Source organism: Salvia splendens, chromosome 18, assembly GCF_004379255.2.
Source record: "Salvia splendens isolate huo1 chromosome 18, SspV2, whole genome shotgun sequence".
In the NCBI taxonomy this organism is placed as follows: domain Eukaryota; kingdom Viridiplantae; phylum Streptophyta; class Magnoliopsida; order Lamiales; family Lamiaceae; genus Salvia; species Salvia splendens.
Window position 1 is genome coordinate 18,696,486 of NC_056049.1, and position 26,503 is coordinate 18,722,988.

The 26,503-nt window shown below is 34.1% G+C and overlaps 2 protein-coding genes across 2 annotated transcripts; both read right to left on the bottom strand.

Moving 5' to 3' along the window:
* Positions 1 to 11,579: 11,579 nt before the first annotated feature.
* LOC121776098 (glycerol-3-phosphate acyltransferase RAM2-like) lies at positions 11,580 to 13,527 on the bottom strand. The gene is made up of 2 exons (XM_042173228.1): positions 12,904 to 13,527; positions 11,580 to 12,569 (listed from the first exon to the last, which is right to left on the bottom strand). Exons 1-2 carry the CDS (start codon positions 13,525 to 13,527, stop codon positions 11,703 to 11,705), a joined length of 1,491 nt encoding a protein of 496 aa, XP_042029162.1. The 3' UTR covers positions 11,580 to 11,702.
* Positions 13,528 to 18,736: 5,209 nt separating this feature from the next.
* LOC121776100 (ethylene-responsive transcription factor 1B-like) lies at positions 18,737 to 20,502 on the bottom strand. The gene has a single exon (XM_042173234.1). It carries the CDS (start codon positions 19,530 to 19,532, stop codon positions 18,951 to 18,953), a length of 582 nt encoding a protein of 193 aa, XP_042029168.1. The 5' UTR covers positions 19,533 to 20,502; the 3' UTR covers positions 18,737 to 18,950.
* Between the last annotated feature and the right edge of the window lie 6,001 nt (positions 20,503 to 26,503).

Here is a 26,503-nt window from a genome sequence, read left to right on the forward strand (position 1 = left end):
TTTATCCCTCTGTATAAGATATCAATCATATACTAATGAATTCTAGGGAGTATATATCACTACATAATTAAGATTTTAAAAAAAATTGCATGTCCTAATATGTCTAGTTAACTCATTGAATACAGTATAATTAAAAAATAATTAGAATAGTGAATTCAGCGGCGGATCCAGGTGGGGTCGAGTGGGGTCGGGCGACCCCACCACCCTGCCCCGGAGTGCCGCCGGAAAGCACCTTTCTTCAACCTCCGACCCTAAGGCGTTCGCGTCTTCGCCCTAACCTCACACAGTGTGAGATGAGACCGAGCAGAGAGAAAGAAAGGAAGTGAGGCGGGACGAGGTCCGGAATCTGGCGGCGGCATCATGGCGGAGGCTTTCAGTTTTTTTTCGCCGAAGAGAGGGAAAAGAAAATGGGTTTGACTTTGGCGATGTGGGTGAGGAGTGAGAAGGGAGTTGTCATTATTGTTTTTTCTTCCCAATATTTACCTAGGGACCAAGACTTAAATTGCATCAACAAAGATGCACCCATAATTTACTAATTTTAATTTGTAATAATTTGTAAAATGGCAAATTTTCTTTCTTAATTTGTAATAATTTTAATTAATATTACATATACTTTTTTCTATATCACTAAATAAACTTATCTAAAATAAACACCTACTTATGTTAAGTAAATATTTCTTATTTTCTTCTAATTTTAGTTTTATAATTTAAAATTTCAAACTTATTATTCATATTCAAATTATTTTAATTTTTAAAAATTTAGAATGCTACAGAAAAAGTATACTCATATCATCCCACTATAAGCGACTCGTATATTTTTTGACGTCCCAACTAATGTAAGTCATTTTTTGGTCAAAATATAACATAATTATTCGTTTACTTTATCTTTTTGCTTCTGTTCTTTATCTCATCTTCTATTTTATTTTTTCGTCCACTTAATTTTCTAAATATCATTTTTTTAAATTCGGTACTCAAAAGGTGCGACAAATGGAGTATGTTGTTTTAAGAATATCCATTCTCACATAAATTATTGATATTAAAATATATTTTTATAAAAATAATTATATAAATATTATTTAAATATTTATAATGTCGTTCGACCCCGCGATATTTAATTTATGGATCCGCCATTGAGTGAATTATATAGATTCCACTATTTTGTATGACCTTATATCGTTTGAATCTTTGATGCAGCTAGCTATTTTAATTTTTAGCTATAGTTATCAAGTGCCGAATAATTTTTTTTCTTGCAAGGTGTGTTGGTTTTTCTTGCTGCAAAATCCAAGTTAATCGAAGGTGTAAAATTTCAAAATGTTATGAGGTGTACCATGGGAAACCAAAAAAAGCAAATTTGCAAAAAATAATTTCCCTACATATATTACAAAATTATTGTCAACCGTTCAAAATCTAAACAACATCGAATGCCAATTTAAACTCAAACACGACCACTACTATGAATTTACTAGAAGTTAAGGAACTACTTTTGCGTTGTAATTTCGTGGCCTATCATAATGATAATAATAATAAATTCCATTTAGAAACATCTAGGGCAGGGAGATTTGATTAATGTCAAACACATGATAAAAATAATTTGACTGTGGGAGCTCCACCGATCCACTTTGTGAGGACAAAATTTGGAAGTAATAAACAACCATAATTTTAGAATTTAAGCAATCATTATTCATTTCTGATTCACCCGTTTCTTTTAATTTCGATAAACAAACGGTAGTACTGTTTATAAATGAAAAGTATTGACTGGCATTTGTGAGTTTGCCATAAAGTTAAATAACACACCTCTTAATTAGTCAATGTTATGATCATATATTCGAGACGGATCTAATTATCCAAAGACCCCATTTATAATAATATACAAATTAAGTTATTAGTTGGGAATGTTATAGTATAAAATGATAGTTATAAATATATCCTATGAGATGTAATTAAATACAAATTTTATATATTATATAAACTTTGAATTATGATTTGGATTATTTGAAAATGTTAATAGATGACAAAATTACAGCAAAAAATAATGTCAATACAGTGTTAATGGTTGATGGTGTGTTGACAATTGTTGATACTATGTTAATATTTTTTATTGTTGTTATTTTGTCATCCATTGAAATTTTTCTAATTGCCCAGATCATAATTTAGAGTTAGTACAATATATAAAGTTTGCATTTTATCATTACCCTCCTATATATAAAAAATGAATAAAATATAAAAAAAGGGTTAACTATAAATTTAGTCACTAAAATATGTAGTAATATCAAATGCAATTCTTATTTTTTGAAAACCCTATATTGTCATATAATTTGAAGTCTTTTTTCTATTATAGTGTCTTTTTTGCGTTTTAATCCAAAGGGCATTTTTGTACTTTTAGATTTGAGAAGATTACAAATTTAGTTCTTCAACTATGTAATAATATTAAACGTGATCCTTATTCTTTTAAACTATCTCCACGCAGCTCTAACCTTTGATCTAATATCGTTGGGAGGACTTTTTTTACTATTCGTGCTTTTTGGCCTTTTTGATATTTTTTTATCCAAGAGACATTTATGTGGTTTTACAATTATTATTCTCTATCCTCTCACTTCCTACCATCGCTAAAAGGCGTTTGCCATTTTAAAGATTTTTTTTACCTAAATAACTCAGGTGATATAAGAGCTATTTATATACTACTATACTATCATTTTCATATGAGAGAATCACTACTTCATCTGCACTTTGTTCTTTCCTTCATATTGTATTCCCTCAAGAGAAGTCGTTAAAGTATCTGACAAATAATTACGCATCACAAGATATACTTGAATGTATGACCTGAATCAAAGTTTACCGTTCTCTCTCTCCTGAAAAATAAACATAAATAAACCTTATAACTTGGAGGGTACTTTTATAAAAAAAAAAATTCAAAAGTTCTTCCAATGATATTATACCAATGTTCGGGGACATTTAAAGATATTTTCGATGAATATAGACCGTGTTATATTTTATTGCATAGATTATGAACTAAATTTGTAGTTTTCTAAATTGCAAAAATATAAAAATGCCTCTCGAGTGAAAAAGATATCTACCATGGAAATAATATTGCAACGACATAAAAGAAAAATAAAATACTGAAAGACAAATTAAAATAATAAAATGAAATACTCAATCTAATAATCGGATATATCAGAACTAGATCTTCCAATATTATCAAAGTACAAAGGATATGTTCTAATTGCACAGTCATTTGGTTGTCGTTGTTGTTGATTTTTTTATTTTTATTTTTTTTGTAAAATGTGTCTTCTCTCAGCATGAAAATAAGCACGACTATTGTACTTCCAAAAAAAATGCATGTTTACCTAGCACCGAAATGCTAGGAAAAATAGAGTTTTCCGAGCACGTTTTCGAGCACTTAGGGTGCTAGTCATTTGCTTCCTCAGAATTATTTCCTAGCACTATTCCGAGCAGAGCACAAGTTTTTTCCGAGCACCCGAAAAGTGCTTGGAAACGTGGTCAACTCCTTTATGCGAAGTCCTAGCACCAGAAGTGCTCGGAATTTCCAAGCCTGCCTGCTCGATCCTAGCACAATTTTGTGCTAGGAAGGTTTTCGGTAATGTAATATTCCGAGCACTTATGTGCTCAGAATTCTGTGATTTGTTCATATTATTCATTATTCATTATTCATTATTATTATTATTATTATTATTATTATTATTATTATTACTTCATTTTAAATTGTTATTCAATAAAATTAAAATAACATTAAACTAAAAATAGGAATAAAATAAACAAATTAAAATGACGTTAAAATGCCCTGTGGAATTCAAATGCGGGAATTAAATTGTTTCACAAAGTCATGAGTTCAAAATGCTAAGTCTAAATCTATAGTTGACCACCCCAGGTAGGTATTAGATGGATTGGACTTAAATGAGATTAAGCTAGTGTACCATTACCACTATTTTGCTATATATACATATATAGGTTTGTGTTAAAATGACAACACCTCTTAAAGTGACACTGTGACACCACGTATCCAGCAATATTATAAACGCTACACAGCGCTAGACAACAATCTGTAGATTGTTGTGTAGCGTATTGGATATTGCTGGCCGAGAAAAATTGTTGTATAGTGTATTGGATATTGCTGGCCGAGAAAATTTACCCTTGAGTATTTTTTATGATTGACACATGGCAGCTGGTTATTCATCCACGTGTACAAATGATTGGCTAGGAATGGTGGTATGGTGTTACTTTAAGAGGTGTTGTAATTTTAACGTACCCCTATATATATATATATATATATATATAATGTAATGCTCATTGTTTCAAAATAAGTTGGAGAATAAAGCTGACCTGTTGAGGATAAATGGCTAGCAAACCAGGGATTCTCACTGAGTGGCCTTTGACATGGCTTGGGGACTACAAGGTGGTTTTCATCTCTTCTTGCTGCTCTTTCGTGCTATCGCTTTATCTGCATTGACGAAAAGGAAAGAAGCTGTTGCCTTAACTTACGAAATCTACTTGTTTAGAATTCTAAGAATAGCAATCACTATCTATATTGGACATGGAGATGGAGCCATTTTTCTGAGAATAACAATCACTATCTATATTGGACATAGAAATTGTATACTAGTATATACATATAGCAAATTGTACTGAAAAATCACCCACCAAATGTAACAAGGAAGAAGTAACAGTTACAAAGTTAACTTAGAGAGTTACTGATTTGAAATCTTCTTCACATCTAAGCAATGAAATAGAAATGAACACTCTATCTTCTTCTCTCTCAACTCTCTCAAACATCAAGTTTAGTTATGAACCTCTTAATTCCAAGGAGATTGATCCGTTGTTTATAAATCACAATAGAATCAGTGTTTCGACAAACATATAAATTTTCATATGAACGGAATAAAATACATTTTACATAAACTTCCAAAGCCAGAAAAAAGAAAGATAAAAAATTAGAAGGGAGAAAGATGCACATACACACTAAAACCCTAACTCAAGCAACACACAAATGCACAACACTACACTGCATCAAATTACATGAGCAAAGTGAGAATAAATTGGTTCAATTAAACTGCATTGATGAAATGTACGATTAAAAACACGTTTTATCGGGGAACGTATACCTCGATCGAATCGTATACCTTTGGTCGTTGCTGTGAGAGGGAGAGCCGTGGAAGAAGAGGCGGCAGTCAGCTGAGGTGGAAGCGGCGCAGTTGGGCTTGAAGACGGAAAGCGGAAAATTGTGTTTAGGGCTGAAGAAGAAATCGCAGTGTGGAGTGTGAGGGGAAAATAAAAGATTATTTATGAAGTTTGATTTTTCTAGCACATCAAAGTTGTGCTCAGAATTCCTAGCACTTTCTAATTGTACTCGGTATATTTCATAGCATATTTAAGTTGTGCTCGGAATTTCCTAGCACTTTCTAAATATGCTCGGAAATTTGCTCACAATTGTCAAGACGCATCCTTGTACATTGACCGTGTTTGGATTGTGCTCGGAATGTGCATAATTTCTTTAACATTCCGACCATTAGGCTATTGTTCTCGGAAGGTGCTCGGAATATTCCGAGCATATATTGGTGTCAGAATTTTGTGCTAGGTGAATAGTGTTTTTTTTAGTGTTGGAATCGACTGTGAGCTAGTGCTCAGAATTTTATGCTAGGTGAATAGTGTTTTTTTAGGGTTGGAATCAACCGTGGAGCTCAAGTCTAAAGCCATTATTAGAACAACATAAAGTGATGTTGAGTTCTTAGATAACTTTTTCTTCAATTTAGCCTTCTTCACTTTGATGGGCTTGATGAAGAAGTGCCACCAACGACATGCTCCTTGCTATTATCACATCTCGTAGAAAATGAAATCAAAGTTGGAGGGCCATGCAAAGTATGAGCTTGACTTTTTGAATCAGAACATTTGCATTCCTGGTGCTTGTTGTCTAGAGCTCCTTACACAATCTAGGATGAGATGAAGATGAGATGATTGTGGTGTTGTGCTCTCTTATATTTAGGCCATCCACAATAGCGCCTAGCGCACCGCTTAGCCGAGCGCCGGCGCTAGGCGATCTATTGCAACCGCCCAGCCATTTCTGGAATTAAAAACCGCGTAGCGCTCGGCGGTTCCGTGGCGCTAGGCGGTGTGCTGGGCGATCCGCTTGGCGCTATTGTAGCGTCCGGATCGCCTAGCGCGATTTTTTTTTCGAAACACTATATATACGCGCCAGATACGTCATTTTCATTCGCACCACTTGTTTTAACGAGTACTCTCTCTATCTTAATTTTTGTACAAGATCAACACCTAGAAATGAGTAACGCCGGCGGTAGTAGTGGTGAGGATGCTGAGGAGTACGCGCGTATAATGAACGAAGCGCTAGAGGCCTATACGAACCGTGAGATTGATCAATGGATGCAGAGGGCGCTGCAGCCGGCGGTACCTCAACCTCGCCCAGTGGTACACCGCCGAGCGGTGATTGATCGTGATCACGTAGCTGCACATCAGCGCCTGTACGAAGACTACTTCGAACAGGAGCCGCGGTTCAACGCCAACCTTTTCAGGTGCCGTTTTAGGATGAGCATGTCCCTATTTATGCGTATTGTTAACGCTTTGGAGCAACGATATCTGTATTTCCGCTTCAGGCACGATGCGTCTGGCAGACCCGGCCACACACCTATTCAAAAGTGCACTGCGGCAATCCGGCAGTTGGCCTACGAAGGCGCGGAAGACATGTGGGACGAGTACCTCCACATCGGTGAGACGACTGCCCTGGAATGTATGAAGTATTTCTATCAGGGCGTGATTGAAATATTCAGTGATCAGTACCTTCGAAGCCCTACCCCCGAAGACTGCCGGGATCTTTTGCGGATGCACGGGGAACAGCATGGGTTCCTGGGGATGTTAGGCAGCATAGATTGTATGCATTGGGAGTGGAAGAACTGTCCCGCTTCCTGGAAGGGGTTCTACACGACCGGCTACAAGGGAAAGAATCCCACGATGATCCTCGAGGCCGTAGCTGATTACCGGCTGTGGATTTGGCATGCGTATTTTGGGATAGCCGGTTCGAACAACGACCTCAACGTCCTCAACTCATCGCCACTTTTCAACGAGCAGTGTCAGGGTGTCGGTCAGGCCATCAGTTTTGTCGCCAACGGCAACCGACATGATATGGGCTACTACTTGGCGGATGGGATATACCCTAGGTGGCCCGTCTTTGTGAAGACGATCCGATGCGCATCAGATGAGAGGAAGACCTACTTTGCGGCACGGCAGGAGTCGGCGCGCAAGGACGTGGAGCGCGCATTTGGTGTGCTCCAGTCTCGATGGGCGACAGTTAAGGGGCCAACGCGTTTGTGGCATGTCGACTGCATTGCTGATATAATGTACGCATGTATTATCATGCACAACATGATTGTCAAAGATGAAGGTGTACAACTGACTGATTGGGCCAACGATGATAATGAAGCCGGTCCAAGCCACGGCGTGGCCGCCCCCAACGTACGGAGTGGGGTACCTCACGATGAAGACGGCCGCCTCCAAGCACATGCCGACATGCGCCAAACGGAGGCTCATATTCGACTCCAAAAGGATTTAATTGAAGAGTTATGGGCGCGGAGGACTGCACGGCAGTAGTTTTTTTTGTTAATTATGTAATTTTTTTTAATTAATGTACTTTTTAAATTTTAATAATATTATTGAATTTTCTCGTATATGTCTCATAAATTAAATTGCGTATTTTGTGTGATTGTTAATTATTTGTTTTATATAATTTTGAGTGATGTGGCTATTGATGTGGCTGGGCTATTTATGATGTGGCTAGGCTATGGTTGAGCTATTTATGATGTGGCAGGAGGATTTTTAGTGTTGATGATGTGGCAGGAGGAGTTTGTGGCTAGGCTATGGCTGAGCTATTGCTGGGCTATTCCTATTGTGGATGGCCTTATAGACATGAAATTACTATTATTTTGCTTCTTAAATGGATGACTAGGATTTACTTGTACTTTTACAGTGAATAGCTACGGTCGAAAACACAAAGATGGTGCTTTTTTTTATGTTTCTTGAATGGACTAGGAATTACTTCCATTTTTTCGATAAGTGTCTACTATTGAAAGCACAAGTTTGTGTCTTTTATCACTCTACCTATCTAGGATTTACTTCTACTTTTATGATGAGCGATTACGATTGAAAGCACATGGATTGTGCTTCTTTTTTTTTCTTTTGGTTTTTGAATGGATGATTAGGATTTAATTCTACTTTTACGATGAGTGGCTAAGATTGAAAGCACAATTATTATACTTTTTTTCTTTATGCTTTTTGAATGGATAGCTGCGATTTATTTGTACTTTGAGTACCTTTAGCGTGTCCTATAATTATTTAATTATTTGTACTTCTACTTTTATTAATAAGTAAATTGTAATTAATTATTTAATATATATGAATTTTTGATAAAGTGTTATGGGTTAATGTGTAATTTATTATATAATAAAAGGATAAAATGCAAATGAATATAGGATATCCTTTGTACTGTATTAACTTAGTGCAAATTACCAGATTAAAATTATTATTTAATGTGACATAAACTGAAAACGCATTTGAATTTATTGTAAATAGTTGAGATGGACTAAGCTTCCAACACAAAAACCACATTCATAAGCATCAATCATCATAAACTACGTTTATTACTATAGCTTAAAATTGCAATTGGCTTCTTTTCCTACACCAATAAACTCAATCATTCCCATTTCCCGAACTAGAGTTCAACAATACACACAGTGACACAACTCACAGTTCCCATACCTAAACCTCAACTTGCATTCTCACATGACAATAAAAGGATACTTACAAGTTTCACTTTAAGTCCACCCAAAATATATAAAAAAAAAACTTACTCCATCCGTCTCATTATATTTGCAACATTTGGGAATCGGCACTGAATTTTATATAGTGTTGTTTTGTGTGTTAATGAAGATATAGTAAAATAAGAGAGATGAAAAAGAAGCAATAAAATTGTTTATTTTAGGAAATGTTTCATTTTTAATGAGACAATCCAAAAAGGAAATCATTTTATATTTAATGGGATAGTACTAAATAGACAGGATAGTAAATTCGATGATCAGAAGGCAACATTTCGTTTAAAACCCTACTGCGATATGATATAGCTTAAGAATAAAAAACTTGGGAGAAAATCTTCACTACAAAAAAAAGTTGGATTACCAACGGACTACCGATAGAAAAACAAAATGTGTTACTACGTATTTGATGGATTACCGATGGAATTTACGACGGAATTCTTGTAGTCCGCAGCTAATTTTTTTTATTTGCATATAAATTATCGAATGAAATTTTTCGCCAATGACACTATTTGCCGATGAAAAAATAGAAATTAACGACATAAATTTTATTTTCATCGATAAAATGATTATTTCGTAGTGCTTGCCATAAATTTTAATAGTTGCTTTAAGCTCTAGAAGACTATGCTGATGCAGGAAAATCTTTGGATCGGATAGCTAGCCTCCAAGTCTCCAACGAAAAATCGAAATAATTACTACCTCCGTCTCTGAAAGTTTGTCCCATTATTCCATTTTCGTCCGTCCCCCAAACTTTGTCTCGTTTCACTTTTTACCATTTTTGGTAGTGGACCTCATATTCTATTAACTCATTCTTACTCACATATTATTTATAAAACTAATATATAAAAGTAGGACCCACAATCCACTAACTTTTTCAACTCACTTTCTATTACATTTTTTAAAATCCGTGTCAGGTTAAAATGTGACAATATTTGAGGGATGAAGGTAGTATTTGTATAGATTGAATCAGATCCAAAGAAATATTATGTGTGCTTTACCCTTTTCAAATACTAGGTGATAATTTTTGACCCAACATAAAAATCTTATATGCACAAGTATAAATTTAGTGGGTTTGGTCAAGTCTTTATTGGTTTCATATTTTTATCAGGTTAACACGTTTGAAATCCGATAATTTCGGGTTGGGTTCAGGAAACCTGCTAAAAATAGTAATTCATCCGTCCTAAGAAAGATAACCCATTTCTTGGTCGACACGAGATTATAACCCATTTCTTGGTCGACACGAGATTTTATGTAATTTTATTTTGTGTGTTAAGTGGAGAAAGTAAAGTAAGATCAAAAGGGAATAAAGTAGAGATAAATGTGTTTCCATTTTTAGTAATAGGCCATTTTAGTTGTGACAAACCAAAAAGAAAAGTGAATCATCTTCAATGGGATTGAGGGGCGATACTTTAATTTTATACTCTATGTTTGTGTTAATCAGGTTTAAATAATGTACATCGAGACTTTATAGTAAAAATTAGCTAAAAAATCAGATTTAATAATGTGACATCAGGTTTTAATAGTGTAAATCAGGTTTATTTCGTGAAAATTATTTTTTTATTGTGTAAATCAGGTTTTAATCACATGAATCAAGTTCAGGTTGTTATTGAGTTGTTAACGTGTCATGCTAATATATTTGTGTCAATACATATCATATCATGTCGTGTACGGATTGGATTCACGTTTGAAGGTTGCAGGTCGGTTTGTGTTCAGGTTGATAATTATCTGAACAGGTCGGGTTCTGGTTAGGCCTTATTACGTTAGGTCGTTATCAGGTCAATTCGATGATCTGATAACCACCCAACCACACGATTTGCCAACCATATCTAACACTCCCTTCGTCCCAGAATATGTGTCCTATTTGGTTTGGATACAAGTTTTAAGAAATGTATAGAAAAGTGGGTTGAATGTGGTATGTGGTTAGTTTTAAGATAAAATGTGACTGAAATAAATGGTTGAATGTGGGGCCTTTACCATTTATGGTAAAAGTAAAATAGGACTCTTATTATGTGATAGACGGAAATAGTAAAATATAACTCTTATTATGGGACGGAATGAGTACTACACCAGTTGGTTATCATACGTGCTAATAAAAGCACGAAAGAAAAAAAATTTCTTTGGTTATCAATACACCCGTGACACGTCCATCAAAAGTCAAAACGCATGTATTAAGCAAATTCTAAAGTAGAAGATAATTTTGGAATAGACCGATCGTAATTTTGGTCGAAAACAAACAATCGAAACTTCAAAATTTAATACTAACAAAAAACGTGCATTGGATTTTGCTATAGAGATGTTTGAAACTTGATGAACGCGAAAGACGTGTAATAATATCGCTGAAGATTAAGAAATCAGAGAATAATTTGAGGAACATCATACACGTTGAAAATAAGAATTGATTTTGTTGAATACAGAGTTCCCAAAATAAATCAAATTTTATTTGAAAATATTATGTTCTTATAACATAAAAATTTATAGTAAATTTAATAAATTCAGGGACACATGACAGATAAGTAAGCATTGCATCTTGATATATACTAATTAATAGGAAGGGATTATTAATATTCACCTTAATTAGGAATATATATATTAATATTATCACTTAAAATGGTACCCTCTCCATTGACGAATAAAGTTGCATATAAGTATTTTACTATTCGCTCATTATTATATTTCGACATTTAGTACATTCTTCTCCTAAGTCAGAAATTAATTTAATTTTTCACCTAGGCATCTAAACACCATTATGAATATGTTCATGAAAAATACACTCTTTATTTAACAAAGTACAAAACATAGAGTGGAACAAACAATTTAGGCCATCGTTATCTTGCTAAGGGTATTTTTAATTAAACCGAAATTGCAAATAATCAATCAAGTTGTAACTTTGTTGTTGACAAGGCCATCCGTTCGAGCCAACATTCCATACTTATCCTTCCTCGTTAGAGTGGTGCATTTATACCCCAATGTCTCGGCAATCATTTTTTGAACACTATTTGCGACGTCGAAGCTTAATTTTCCGGCCTTGCACGTCTCGTGTGGTGGCAACATCGCCAAAAACGTGACGTCATAGACCGGAAAAGGGTTCATGTAGAAGAAAAATGGGTCGAGCCACTTGTGGCCTCGTGCCGTGGAGCCGTGGAACATGCCCGTTTTCATGGATATGGCTACCGGCACGATGCGGTCGGTCAGCTCCGCGAACAATGCAGAGAATCTAAGCAAGTATGGCTCCCGGCACGTGGTTCCCTCGGGGCACATCACGAGGAACTTGCCTTGGTTCAAGATTTGCTCGATTAATCGGGCGTCTTTGGCCCGGTCGCGCGTGAGCTTGGAGGTTTTGATTGGGGATAGGAACTCGGTGAAGCTTGCTACGGAGTAGGAGATGGTGGTGGTCATGCGGTGGAGGCAGGAGGAGACGACGACGGCGTCCAGGACGGTGCGGTGGTTGCACACGAAGACCACGCCCTTGCCCCCGGGGAAATGATTGGGGGCTCCTCTTGTTGTTACTGGGCACCCGAGCACGTACATGATGTAGCGACTTATAGAAATTGGTAGTGTCGAAAGTATGAACACGCGTAGAATTGATAATATGATCCCGAATGGGATCCATAGAGTGATTAGTAGAGCCCGGGACGGTGTTGGTTTCTCGACGAGGCGGCCGTCGTGGAATATCACAGGCTTTGGCAGTGTTTCAGGTCTCATGGGCTGCGTCCCGGGCCTCGGTGGTACCATGTATTTTTCCTGCATTTTGATATCAACCATTAATATCGCATATTGTAAAAGAGATCTGAAACCACTACATAAGTCTAATGCGCCACTCATGTCACCAACTGGCTTTAAGGCTAAAATCTTAATGATTTTTACTATTATGGTATCAGAGTAGGTTGCTGACTGTGGAACATTTAACTAGTCTAGCAATATGTCTAGAGTGAACTAAAAAAATGACAGACGTGACAGTATAATTGGAGTTTAAATTTGGATCAGTTCGATAGAGAGATGATCCGACCTGATCGAATCGTATAGATTTCTATCAGTACTAATGTGTAAGAGGATTTATAGAAAAGATGCATTTAACCTTGCACAGTTTGAGGAATGGAATATCAGTATTTCTATCTCCAAGTCCAACATGAGGCATTTCTTGATCTCGAAAAGCCTTCCTAAGAGCAACAGCCTTGCTCTCCCCAACCAGAACACCGTTACCGGCCACAAGGCCGGTAGCGACGCCCTTAAACGACGAGATCTCGGTGCCTAAAACGACATCAACCCCCAAATAATTCTGCAAGAAAGGCTCAACCATGATCCTGGGATTGGCCGTGAGCACACACTTACTCCCACACGAGGCGAAAACGCGCCACGTCTCCGGGTGCAAGTCCTCCGAGTAATGCTTGGGCAGCACTGCAGCGGCCGCTGACTTGATCGACGACACCCTCACCCCGGAAAACGTGGCGAAGATGAGCACCTTGATGCCGGCGGATTCCGACACAAAGTGGTAGAGAAGGCCGGCAAACGGAGCCGCCAGGAGCAGCAGCATCAGCCGCAGGAGCCCTCCAACGTCGAACGCGATCAACGCGAAGTAGGCGAAGGAGCTGCGGCCCACCAGGAGCGTTCCGTCCAAGTCGGAAACCACCGTATGATTTTGGCGATTGTTGGAGTCGCATTGATACACTGTAGGGATTTTCTCCTTGGCATTGCCAACCATTTTTTCAGACTTTGTGCTTTCAACATATCGCAACTTATGAATATATATAGGCGCTGTGCGGGTCGTGATATAAGCAGAACTAATTCTTAATGTCGAACCGTCGAACTCAAGAATAGTAGGTCATTATTGGACAACACATAGTTAATTTTAAGATCATTTTAGTTCAGTCTTTCTACAGTGAAGTAAAACGATCAAATAATGCAGTTCATTAGCTTGATTTATTTTATCAAATAGATTAGAAAAATGGATGGCTAAAATTTGGTGTCTTAGTTTTACCTTTAAAATTAGTTCAATGCGGTTTGTACCAAAGATGTATGATGACAACTCAGTTTATCTAATTAAGCTGCTTTTTGTTTCAATTTAATAATTGGACCGGGCAATCTAGCTAGCTACGTTATTATCAGATTACAATTTAATGTATTTTCATTTTGGCACTGCCCACGTTCCTTGCTAATCAAATTAAACGTTATTTAGGATGTTTAATGGGAAATTGATGGTTTAATTCAAAATTTTACTACTAGTAACAACAAGTAGGTGGCTGCGCAACACAACGAACCTGGTCATTTAATTAAATTAATTACTTCAATTCCCTACATAATATATTTCATACACAACATAGTTTGGAATTGATGATGCATTTAAATTTTCCGCTCATGGACCGGAAACTAATAAATAGGGCAGCCTAACCTAACCTTTATAGCCATTTAGTGTAGGGGAGTGAGATAATGTTTAATTCAAGCACTAATATCAAGGTTTTTTTTTGAGTAATTTTACGGTACTCTTTTCGTCCCAATTAAGTTGAATCGTATTTTTTTTTCTCTAGATATTCCAACTAAGTTGAGTAATTTCTCTTTTGAAAAAGAATAAAATATCTAATCACTCTTACTTAACTCTCTCTTTATCTTTTTTTAATTTATTCCTCTATCCTACTTTTTTCACACAATTTCTTAATCTCCGTGCTCAAATATTTTGATTCAACTAAGTTGGGACGAAGAAAGTATTAGATATCGCGCAATAGTATTTTCCACGATTTACTTAATCCTTCATCGCGTCATCGCTATCCTCTTTTTTGCGCCAAACCATAATTTCCCTCTCCCCACGCCTCTCGCATTAATTGAGATTAAATGCTCATGGCTCAATAAATAAATTTGAAAGAGGTAAAAAGTGAATGAAGAGTGAAATAAAAAGTGAAAAATAGTAGGTATTTTTGAATTTTCAAAATTTAAGAAAAAATATATACAAATCAAAATTTGAATAAACCCCACCGGACCACCCCCGCACCCGCCAAGCATCGCCTTGCATCTTGTCTCCCACTCGCACCGGTCGCCACATCCTTGTCGCGGCCCTAGGCCTGTCCCCTATATATATTCGTATCCCACAACATAGCTTGCCACTCGCCGCGCTGGCCCAAGCAGCGTGGCAGGCCCTTGGGGCCTCCGTTGTGGATGCTTATATAAGTTTCTCCAAAAAAAATAACACATGTTGATTTGATAAGATAATAAAGAGTAGTAGTATCTTAACTTCATATTATCATGTTAAAAAACATGCCACATGTAATAATAATTGTGCCACCTTACAGCTTCCAATGTTTAATTCTTTGAAAAGAAAATGTTTTGGGAACAACTGTGACTTTAAATCTTACTATCTTAGTGGTTTAGCTATTTCGAATTAATAATAATGCAATTTTTTTTTATTTTTGGAGGGTTAAAAGTATATATATAGTGAGACATTGTATGTGATTCGTTGCTAACTTTTCTTAAGTTGCTAACTTGCTAACTCATCAATGTAGTGTATTAAAAATGTCAACACGATCATATTAAAATGTCAATATATATTTGTGTTGACATTTTAATAAACTGTGTTGACATTTAAATATTAATGTCAACAAAATGTATTAAAATATCAACTTAAATTTATGTTGATATTTCATTATCATCGTGTTGAAATTTTTAATACACTACGGGGGTGTTCGGTTTGCAAGATTGTATCCCAGTAGTGTATTTGTTTCATGAGATCCAACCCCACAACTCAATCCTAGATGGATAATCATGGGATAATTAGTCATTGACTAAAATAATCTCACAACTCAATCATAGATTATATCTTGGCACTATTTTATCTAGGAAGCCGAACATCACCTACATTGATGAGTTAGCAAGTTAACAACTTAAGAAAAAAGTTAGCAACGGATGACACCCCTAATGAAATTATTATATATATACTTTTTACTTATTATTTCAAATTATTAGTTGTGTGTGTATAAATATGAAGTCGTAAAAATCTTTGATATTTTTATGTTTCAGCATAAATTTGGTGTAAAGTATGCAACTAAATACTAAAATGGCATAACTCAGCCTTGTTATCATATTAGGCCCATAGCGGATAATCACAACGGGCCCAATATTTGTTGTTAGGTCCATATGTCAAGCCCATCTATAATTATTTACTGATTTGGAAGTGGAAATTAACAAACTAAGACAGTGTTAAATTTGGCAGATAAAATAATAGTGAGAGAAAAATAGAATTTTTCTAAGATTAAATTAGTCATAAAGGTAAAAATGAGATTGTTAATTATGATGAACAGTCTAATCTTAATATTATTGAGACGATCAAGATATATTGTTATAAATCAAACTATTGAAAAAATACAATATGATTAGTCATAATTTTTAGAGTAGTGCTAAATGGCCATATTATGGCCAGCCATAATATTAAAAAATTATTAAAATTTTGTGTAATTAATGTAGAATTGATGAAATTTATACATCTAGAGAGTAGCAATTCTTTAAAGACTGATATACCCTTAAAAGTTAAATACTACTTATGTAGAAGTAAAATAAATTGTAAGGACATTATATTTATGAATATTATTAAGTGACACAATATACTTGTACGACAAAATTGCAAGGAGTATTATGTTATAAACAAATTCTCAATTTAAGTATATAATTCAAATTATCTTTTTTCAATTTACTATTCTTTGTTGACTTATGCTATTATTTTAATTAATTTTAACTACACTAGTAATATTTAATTCTAACAACATAATCTATCGTAATTAAAGACATGCATTGATAATGAAATTTACACAGCAACAATTGTTTAATCTTCCCATAATTGGATAAATTCTTTTAATTAATAACTAAAAATTTAATTTTACTAATTTTTTATTTAAAATACATTTAATCATAATATTCAAGCAATGTATAAATATTAGTATTAATAAAAATATTATTTTAATATTTTTCGAAGAAGTGTACTTCAATATTAAAAATTTAATATCATATTTTGATACTATGAATTAATTTATTATATATGTATAATATTCATAATTTATAGTATATAAATTTATAATATAATTTATAGTATATAAATATTTTTATTGATTTTTGTAACAAATTACTCTAGAAAAGAGCGGAATAAATAAATTAAAAAGAAACTACAATTAAAGACTAAGTTAGTATTATCAACTGAATTAAGCATTAAATGAAATAATTAAATTATTAATATCCAAAAATACTTATATTTACTGAAATGTCATTTATGGCCAGCCACGTTATGGCCACGTAGCTTTACCCTAATTTTTAATCATTGCTCATGAGCCCCAAGAAATTTTTATTATATAAAGTAACAATCTATAGTGCAGATGTTGACATCCAAATGTAGCGTTGGAAATTCAAATTAAATTGAACGCAGACAACAAAATTAAATGTACCTGTCACATACTCGAATTTATTAGGTTGTGATTACCCCTAATTAATTGATTCCTCGTAATATTCTATCTGGTGAAATTTATACAGCAAATAAAACGTCATGATTTTAATGCTAAAAATGCTGATTAATCATATCTATTAGAAATCTGTCCCCACCAATAGATTATAAAAGCATAGTATCTTAAATATATAAGTATTATTACAGCCTACAGGGCTGTCAATTTCCTAGGTTTATAGACTTAAAAGCACTAAGAGACTGTAGTCACTTTGATCATACAATGCAATTTTACAAGATATCTACTCCAAATTAATAATTTTAATGCACGAATACTATCAATTTTTTATATTTTAAAGCATCCACAATGGAGGATGCTCCCCCATCCTCTGCGCCCTATCCATCCTCTGTGGACGATCAACCGATTTTTGCATCCTCCGACCTATTCTCCGTTCCATTGTGGGGTCCGGACGATGCAACACATTTTTTTTATTTTCTTCTATATATATCACCACTTTTCTACTCCATTTCACACCTTTCAGTCCGCTCTCTTCCCCGTCCCAATTTCTCTCTAAATTCAAAATTGAATCCCGACGGTTTCTCATATTTGCAAACATAAAATATAAATACTCACGATAGGGTTTGCCTTTAATTTGCGGTGTTTTTATATTTATGTTGCTAATTTACATATTTGCAAATATAAAAAATAAAAAATTACTATAAAATTAGTAGTTAAAAAGATAAGGCGGGCTATAGGACGCTCCACTGCGAGAGAATGGGACCGACGATAAAAATGCTGACATGGCAGAATATATGGCGCTCTATAAGGCGGGCTATAGGACGCCTTATCGTGGATGCTCTTAATTTTAAATCTAAAAAAGTTTAGCATGAACGACCATCATATAGTTAGTTTGTTTCTGTGACTTAAATTGCAGGCAAAACATTATCCAACTTAATGTTAAATATTATACATTGGTAGACATCGAATGAGGTTTCCATGCATGTTCATACTAAAAAATCAATGTGATAAGATGCATATCTAACACTATTATCTTATTTCAAAAGTGTTTTATCTTTGAAAACTTGATGATTAATAGTTTCTTTACTTGATTTCCTTTTAATTTTTCACTGAAAATATTTTGCCTCCTTTTTCATCATCAATATTTTTTCATGAAGATCGTGTGTTGACTTGTAAAATCTCTAATAAGTTAGTAAATCATATTCTATCAATATAAGATATCTGTAGCTAACTTTCTTAAGTTGTTAATTCTGCTAACTCATCAATGCAGTGTATTAAAAATATCAATACGGTGATTTCAATGTCAAATAAACTAGCTTAGTTAATATTTTAATACACTGTGTTGACATTTATATTTAAAATGTCAACGCAAATTCGTTTTGACATTTTAATGTGATCGCATTAACGTTTTAATACAATACATTAATGAGTTGGTAGATTATCAATTTAAGAAAAATTAACATTACTATATCACACCCCAGATAAGACAATATTACTAAATATTTGTTCATTTATTAATCCTAACAAAAAGTAATACTCCCATGCAAAAAACACTAAATCTTCCACACACTATATTAGATGAAGACTTTATCTAAACAAAGGAAGAACAAAAACTCCTAAACTAGTGGCCACATTTATACTATGGATATGGACAACATTTAGCAAGATAGAAAAAAAAGTAGGTGGCTTTTGAATTTCACCAAGAAGTCTTGATCAAAAGCTCCTCCAAAAAATCAGCCCCCAAATCCTCAAACACCACCACCTTCTTCTTCTTCTTCCCTCCGCCGCCGCCGCGCCGCCTCATCGAGTGCCTCCTCTTCAGCGCAATCACCGGCGACACCCCTTCCTCAGTGCACCACCTCATCTCCCGCAGCGACTCCCTCACCCTCTCCGCCGGAAAATTCAGCACCGCCGCCGGTCCCCTCATCGCGAACGCCGCCTGGTCGTACGCCAGCGCCGCCGCCTCCGCCGTCTCGAACGTCCCCAGCCACACCCTCACCCCGTTTCTTGTCGAGTCCCTTATCTCCGCCGCGAACTTCCCCCACGGCCGCCGCCTCACGCCGCGGAACGACGCTCCCGCCTTTGGTGCCAGCGACGAGTTCACCTCATCGCTGGCTTGGCGGCGCCCCTCTGCGACGACGTCGTAGAGGAGCATTTCCTCGGAATCGTTCTCGTCGAAGGGGAGAGACGATTCCGAGGATGAAATCAAGGAGGAATTGTCTGAGGAGAAATCAGTGCTTGATGATTGAAAAATAGTGCCATCAAACATTGGCTTCATTTTTATTTTTGTGTGTGTATTTTTTTGGGGAAGTCTAGATTGTTTATATACTATATGTGTGTAATTGTATTGATAATGGAGAGGAATGTTCAAAAGAGTAACATTTTGGGGGTGAAAGGGAATATATTATATTGGTATTTTATTGTTAAAACTAGGAGTGTGACAATAGTTCAGGGAGGATGCATGTTTTTTATTTAATGAAATTATGGAAGACATAAATTATTGTAGGAGGAGCAATTGGGATATATCACACGTGACCCCAAAGCTTGACACGCAGCCATGTCAGACAAATAGTTATCAGATGAACATAAAAATTTCTAAATAAATGAATACTACTTGTTTGATTGGGTGTAGTAACTGGTGAAATATATCTATATAAATCTAAAAGAGTGACATTTCTTGATCTTTGCAGAAAACAGAGTATACGGTTGGTAAACTCATGGTTTAGGATATTATAGTGGATATTTAATATGGGTCATTGAGTTATTTTTAGCTTAATATGCACTATTCAGATTATTTAACGAGTTTGTCAAAGTTTTGGAATTAAAACAGGTGAAAATGGACTTAAACCGGGTTTAAAGGTGGCGAAATAGAGACAACGACCGAGTCGCGCTCTGGAGCAGGAAAGAAAACGCCCGATCGCGCGTTCTACAGTTCGAAAACAGGGAAAATGCCCGAGTTGGAAATTTCACGCATTGAAGAACGCTCTACCAAGCGTTCGAGAGGTCTTTACGAGTCAGAGAGAACGCCCAAGTCGAACGATTCTCACATCTCGAATCGCCCTACCAGGAGATTGCACTTGATGCCTATTTTGATGATTTTTCACTCCAAGTATAAATACAAAGCTTAGAACTCGATCCCAACAACTTCACACATCCCAAAACTCACTTCACACACTTTGTAAGAGGAATTTAAGTGCTAAGAAGTCCTAATCATCTATATTCTTGAATAGGAACACTCTCCCACCATCCAATTCATCCTAGGGAGTACGTTCGTTTAGTTTTATCATGTTTTTCCCAATTTCCATGGATTTGTCCTTGTTTGTTGATGGAAGGATGTGTACCTTAATATCATGTACGATTTTGGTGACGATTACAATGGGTTGATGGATTCATTCTGTCTTATTTTGGTGATGATCACAAATTGGATGCCCTCGAGAGGGGCCTAGTCTAATTAAGTGATTCCCTAGTAAGCTTAGAGGTGATCATATATAGGTAAATATTATGCATTGAGTAAATTGAATGAGTGACTATTTCCATGAGAATAGAATGGTGATTCTAAATGAAATTATGATTTCTAAGGGAAAATATAGCAAACAAAGGAATAAAATAGAAATAAGAATATAATTCATTTCTTTGTTCCATCCATTTCAAGTTTTCAAGATCATATATTATACTTTTTATGTTTTTCATTAATTGTTCACTTTTGTCATTTTCCTTCATCACATATTAATTGTCCTTTTTCACTTTTTAACATAAATGGTAAGTAGGCCCCACAAATCTATAACTCATTCCACTTATATTTTATTATAAAACTAATATTCAAAAGTGTGCCAGATATTCCATTAACTTTTTCAATCCACTTTTTTATATTTCTTAAAACTCATGCTCGAACCAAAGTGAACAATTATTGGGGACGGGCTGACATAGGAGTAGTCAAATCGATAATTTGTTGAATGAATTTATGAATTTTGAATAAATTAAAAATTAAGAGCTTTCAACTTCTAAATTTATACTACTCTCTTCATCTGAAAAAATTTGTCACTTATTTTCACGTTCGTCCGAAAGTTTGCCACATTTTAATTTTACCATTTCTGATAGTGGACTCCAAATTCCACTAACTCATTCTTACTCATATTTTATTATAAAACTAATATATAAAAGTACTGACTTACAATATACTAACTTTTTCAATTCAATTTATAATTATATCTTGAAACTCGTGTCGGATCAAAACATGACAAATTTTATAGGAGAATGAGAGTATTAATTTTCAAGAAAATTCATATATATTTCACATATTCAGATATATTCCACGATAATTCTCGTAATTTACATTTAAAAAATGGTATATTTATTTTGGCCAACCTATATCATCCATATATATATATATATATATATATATATATATATATATATATATATATATATATATAGCAGTACTAAGTTGTTTTACGTGAACCGTAAGTTTCAATCAAGCCAATACCGTTAAATATTTTTCATAATTTCCGTGGTCAAGTATCTTTTTTCTAATTCAATATTTTATATTTTAAAAGGCTAAGTTCATCATCATCGCTTGATTCTTCTTGGCTTCTTGGATGCTTCTAGGCCGTTGTATCAATTACGCATGGCGCATGATTCACATCTACCCTTTTTGTCATTTTCAGAATTTTATTCTATTAATTAATACAGTCATATTATGATTACTATTGTTTGCATAGCTAATATTTAAATTTAATATTATTAAATATAGGATACATGTTGTAGTGGTGTATTTCATGTTCATGTCCAACACGTTACTTGTTCACTACTTAAAATTTAAAATTCAATTAAACAATAACATTTCCATAATATTAAAATTCATTTAAAAACCACAATAAATATTACAGATGACAAATAAAATTAAACATTACATAATTAAAATCCTAAAAATGAAAAATTACATAATTAAAATCCTAAAAATTAAAAATTACATAATTAAAATCCTAAAAATTAAAAAAACCACTACTCGTTGCCGAATTTCGCCCACATGTGGTTTGTATAAGAATTATGAATGAGAGATGAATGAGAGATGAATTGATGTGATAAATGAGTGATGAATGTGTGTATTTATAGATGATTTTGGGAAAAAAAATAAAAAAAAATCAAAAAAATTTAGAAAAAACAGGAAAAAAACTGCCATATTTTTTGGATTTGGAAAATATTTTTTATTTTATTTTTTAGCATTATTTATAATTAAATACCAATTTTTAAAAATAAAAAAATAAAAAATATTTAAACACAACGGCTATGCCGTTGACGAATGGGAGCGCGCCACGTGTGCGTCCGCTGGCACGGACGTGCTCGAATAAATATTACAGATGACAAATAAAATTAAACATTACATAATTAAAATCCTAAAAATGAAAAATTACATAATTAAAATCCTAAAAATGAAAAATTACATAATTAAAATCCTAAAAATTAAAAATTACATAATTAAAATCCTAAAAATTAAAAAAACCACTACTCGTTGCCGAATTTCGCCCACATGTGGTTTGTATAAGAATTATGAATGAGAGATGAATGAGAGATGAATTGATGTGATAAATGAGTGATGAATGTGTGTATTTATAGATGATTTTGGGAAAAAAAATAAAAAAAAATCAAAAAAATTTAGAAAAAACAGGAAAAAAACTGCCATATTTTTTGGATTTGGAAAATATTTTTTATTTTATTTTTTAGCATTATTTATAATTAAATACCAATTTTTAAAAATAAAAAAATAAAAAATATTTAAACACAACGGCTATGCCGTTGACGAATGGGAGCGCGCCACGTGTGCGTCCGCTGGCACGGACGTGCTCGATACATCGAGCAGCGCCGTGCCAGCGGCGGATGGCGTCCGTGCCAGCGGCGCGGACGGCGGTTGCGACGGACGCCACCGCTGTGCATGCTCTTAAGTGAATTACTATTTCTACACGTAATATTAATTATATACTATGCATAGCTAGCACGTGGGCGTAAGAATTAAAAGACGCAATATCCTCGAAACTTATGAATCAGAATAGGAATTCTATAAAACTTACTCTACCCAATAAGTCATCTTGGCGACACGAGTTTTAAAAAATATTAAGAAAAGTGGATGAAAAAAAGTTAGTGAAATATTAGTCTCATTTGTATATATTAATTTTAAATGAAAAGTGAGGTGAATAAGTTAGTGGAATGTGAGACCCTATTACCATTTATGGTAAAAATAAACCGAGACTTCTATTCGCGGATGGACTAAAATGAAAAAATGAGACTCCTATTTGTGAACGGAGGGAGTACTACATTTGACAAAATTATATTGTGAAATTTGGAGAGGAAACAATAGATAAATTCATGGTAAAAGATAAAGAAAATTGATCGGTAACCGTCAACCAAAGAAGGAGAAAAACCGAGAGAAGAAATAGAATTCCCATTAATGACTATTCCCTCTATCCGTGAATAGGAGTCATGTTTATCCATTTTAATCCATCCACCGATAGGAGTCTCGGTTCACTTTTATCGTAAATGGTAATAGGGTCCCACCTTCCACTAACTCATTCCACTCACATTTCATTTAAAATGAATATATAACTTTTTTACAACCACTTTTCTTAACATTTCTTAAAACCCGTGCTGCCAAAAAATGAGACTCCTAACGACATACGGAGGGAGTATATTATAGAAGTGTTAATTGCCAAATGTAAAGAAAATTCTTATATATAAGCACAAAATACCAACTAATAAAGTCCTAAACTAATTGCTAATTACGTTTTTATTTTCAACTTTAACATAGCATACAAAATAACAAATTGTACTTGTATTCATACCTGCAGATACCAACGAAAAATAAAAATAAAATTTCGTTATACATGTAATTATTGGGTAGTGATAAAATGAAAATTTCATATATTGTACAAACTCTAAACTATGATCTGGACCATTAGAAAATATCAACATATGACAAAATAGTAGTAACAGAAAATGTCGTCATAATATCAATACAACACAACATTAACTGTTGATCCTCTGTTGACATTTTCTGTTGCTGTTATTTTGTCATCTAATAATATTTTCTAACGGTTCAGATCATAATTTGGAATTTGTACGATATTTAGAATTGACATTCGATTACATCCTCGTAGTTATTTATATATAGTTAAATGATCCGTTCCCAAGCGATTCCAGTGTTTATGTATAAAGATAGATGAGTTAATGTCGTCATAGATCACGTAGTTAAGTTTTGATATTTCAACAAAAATATAATTGTGCAACAGTGTCAGATCCTAAATTAAACAGTTCAGTAAGTTTTTTTTTTCGTTTTTGAAAATTTACCATTTTTCTCAATATTTTATTGGTAAGTCATAACAATAATCTGATTTTCTATCCATATAGAAGTTCTAAACTTGACTTGGATATTTTAGTTTTACTTCCCTTAATCGATTTTTACAATTTAGTGGAAAATGTAGTGAAAGAGTTTTATTGGATCGTAGGGTTTATATTAATGTTTAAAAATATTTATATTTAGATGTAGCCTAATGTTGGAGAATGACCTAAAGTGGTAAAATTAATTTAATTTTTTGGGATGGGAGAGTACTATTACTAGTGACATAATGTTAAAAAATATAAAATCCAAAATCAATGAGTGGAGATAGGGCAGCAATTTGTTTTTAGTAATTATCAATGGTATCCATTGGTGGGTCGAGTGACTAATTTCCGCATTGATTTGTAGGCACCTATAATGGTGGGACAGCTGGTCTAATGATTTAATGCTGCTCCATACCAAAAGGCATGGATCGATCCCCTGACCACATGGTTAAGGGTGGACGAGTCCTATACCACTCGACCACATTCCTTGGGTTAAGGCTGAAAATTTTTAAAGACACAAATAGCACGAAATTTATGGATTTGAGTCGTGTCTTATTGGATTGACCCCTTAAAAACCCAATAATTTTGGGTTTGAGTTGGGATAAGTTGAGTTGGGTTTAAGTGATTCAAATAATATAATTATTTTTAATTATTTTACATTCATTTTTGAAATATAAACATTTTAGTTTCATTCTGTATGTTCGTGTATATAAGGTTTTTATCGTATAAATCACGTTTAATAGGATTGGATTTTAACTGTGCAAATCAAGTTTTTATCGTGTTAGGTTTTAATCATGTAAACCAGGTTCGGATAATTATCGGGATGTTATCATATAATGTCAACGCCCATATTATATCGTGTCATGTACGGGTCTAGTTCAAGTTTGAATCGGTAGGCGGTTTTGTGTTCAGGTTGAGAGTTTTTTAACAGATATAATTCGGATTACACCTTATATATTGGATTGAATCGTTATTATATTGTCGGATAATAACTCAATCCGCACGATTTGTCAGTCACCTTTGTATAATACATTCAGTGAGAAGTATAGTTCGATCTATGCAAATGACCAAATACAAGCCCCCTTGAATTTTATCGAAAATTTATTGAAAATCTTAAAAATTGGATACTCAATTGCACTTTGAATACTTCCCAAAACAACGGATGCTATAGTTAGACAGGGACTCGACTGTCGTCATTAACTCACTCTTCTATTGGCGCCACATTTTGCCATCTTTGAAAATTTCTACATAAGTCAAATTTAAATGATAGCGTTGTGATCCTTTTAGTATCTTAAAATTCTATTACTATTTCATTATTGAAATGAACATTTCACCTTTTGTGGCAATTTTATTTACGGAGTACATTAAATTTATTTTGCTCAATACTCCATTTTGTGGTAAAATGGTCTATCTATTAATACCGAGAAAATGTACAGTGACACAGTGAAACAAAATGCAAATGTATAGACATTAAGATATATATTTCCAAAGATTAATTAATGGAAGTGTTGGTTTATTTGGTGTTTAATAATTTCAATTTCAACTTAGAATTTACTAATTTTCTATTAAGTCTGAGTGGTAAAGAATTTCGGAATCACCCTGAGAAATCGTTGAATGATTGTCAAATTTTACAAGAGAAATTTCTAGGAATAACCCATCTTTTATTTTATTTCATTTCATTTCATTTCATATACCGACTACTACTTTTCATGAAAATGGGACAAAATATATCATGGCTATTTTGAAACCAGACAAAAAAATGAGTAGAAAATATAGGGGGATAGCAAATCAGATTTTGACATCATTTATAGTAAATCTTTTCGTATCGCAATCGACAATTCCTACCTCCTTCATTAAGAATTTAACATAGCTTAAACT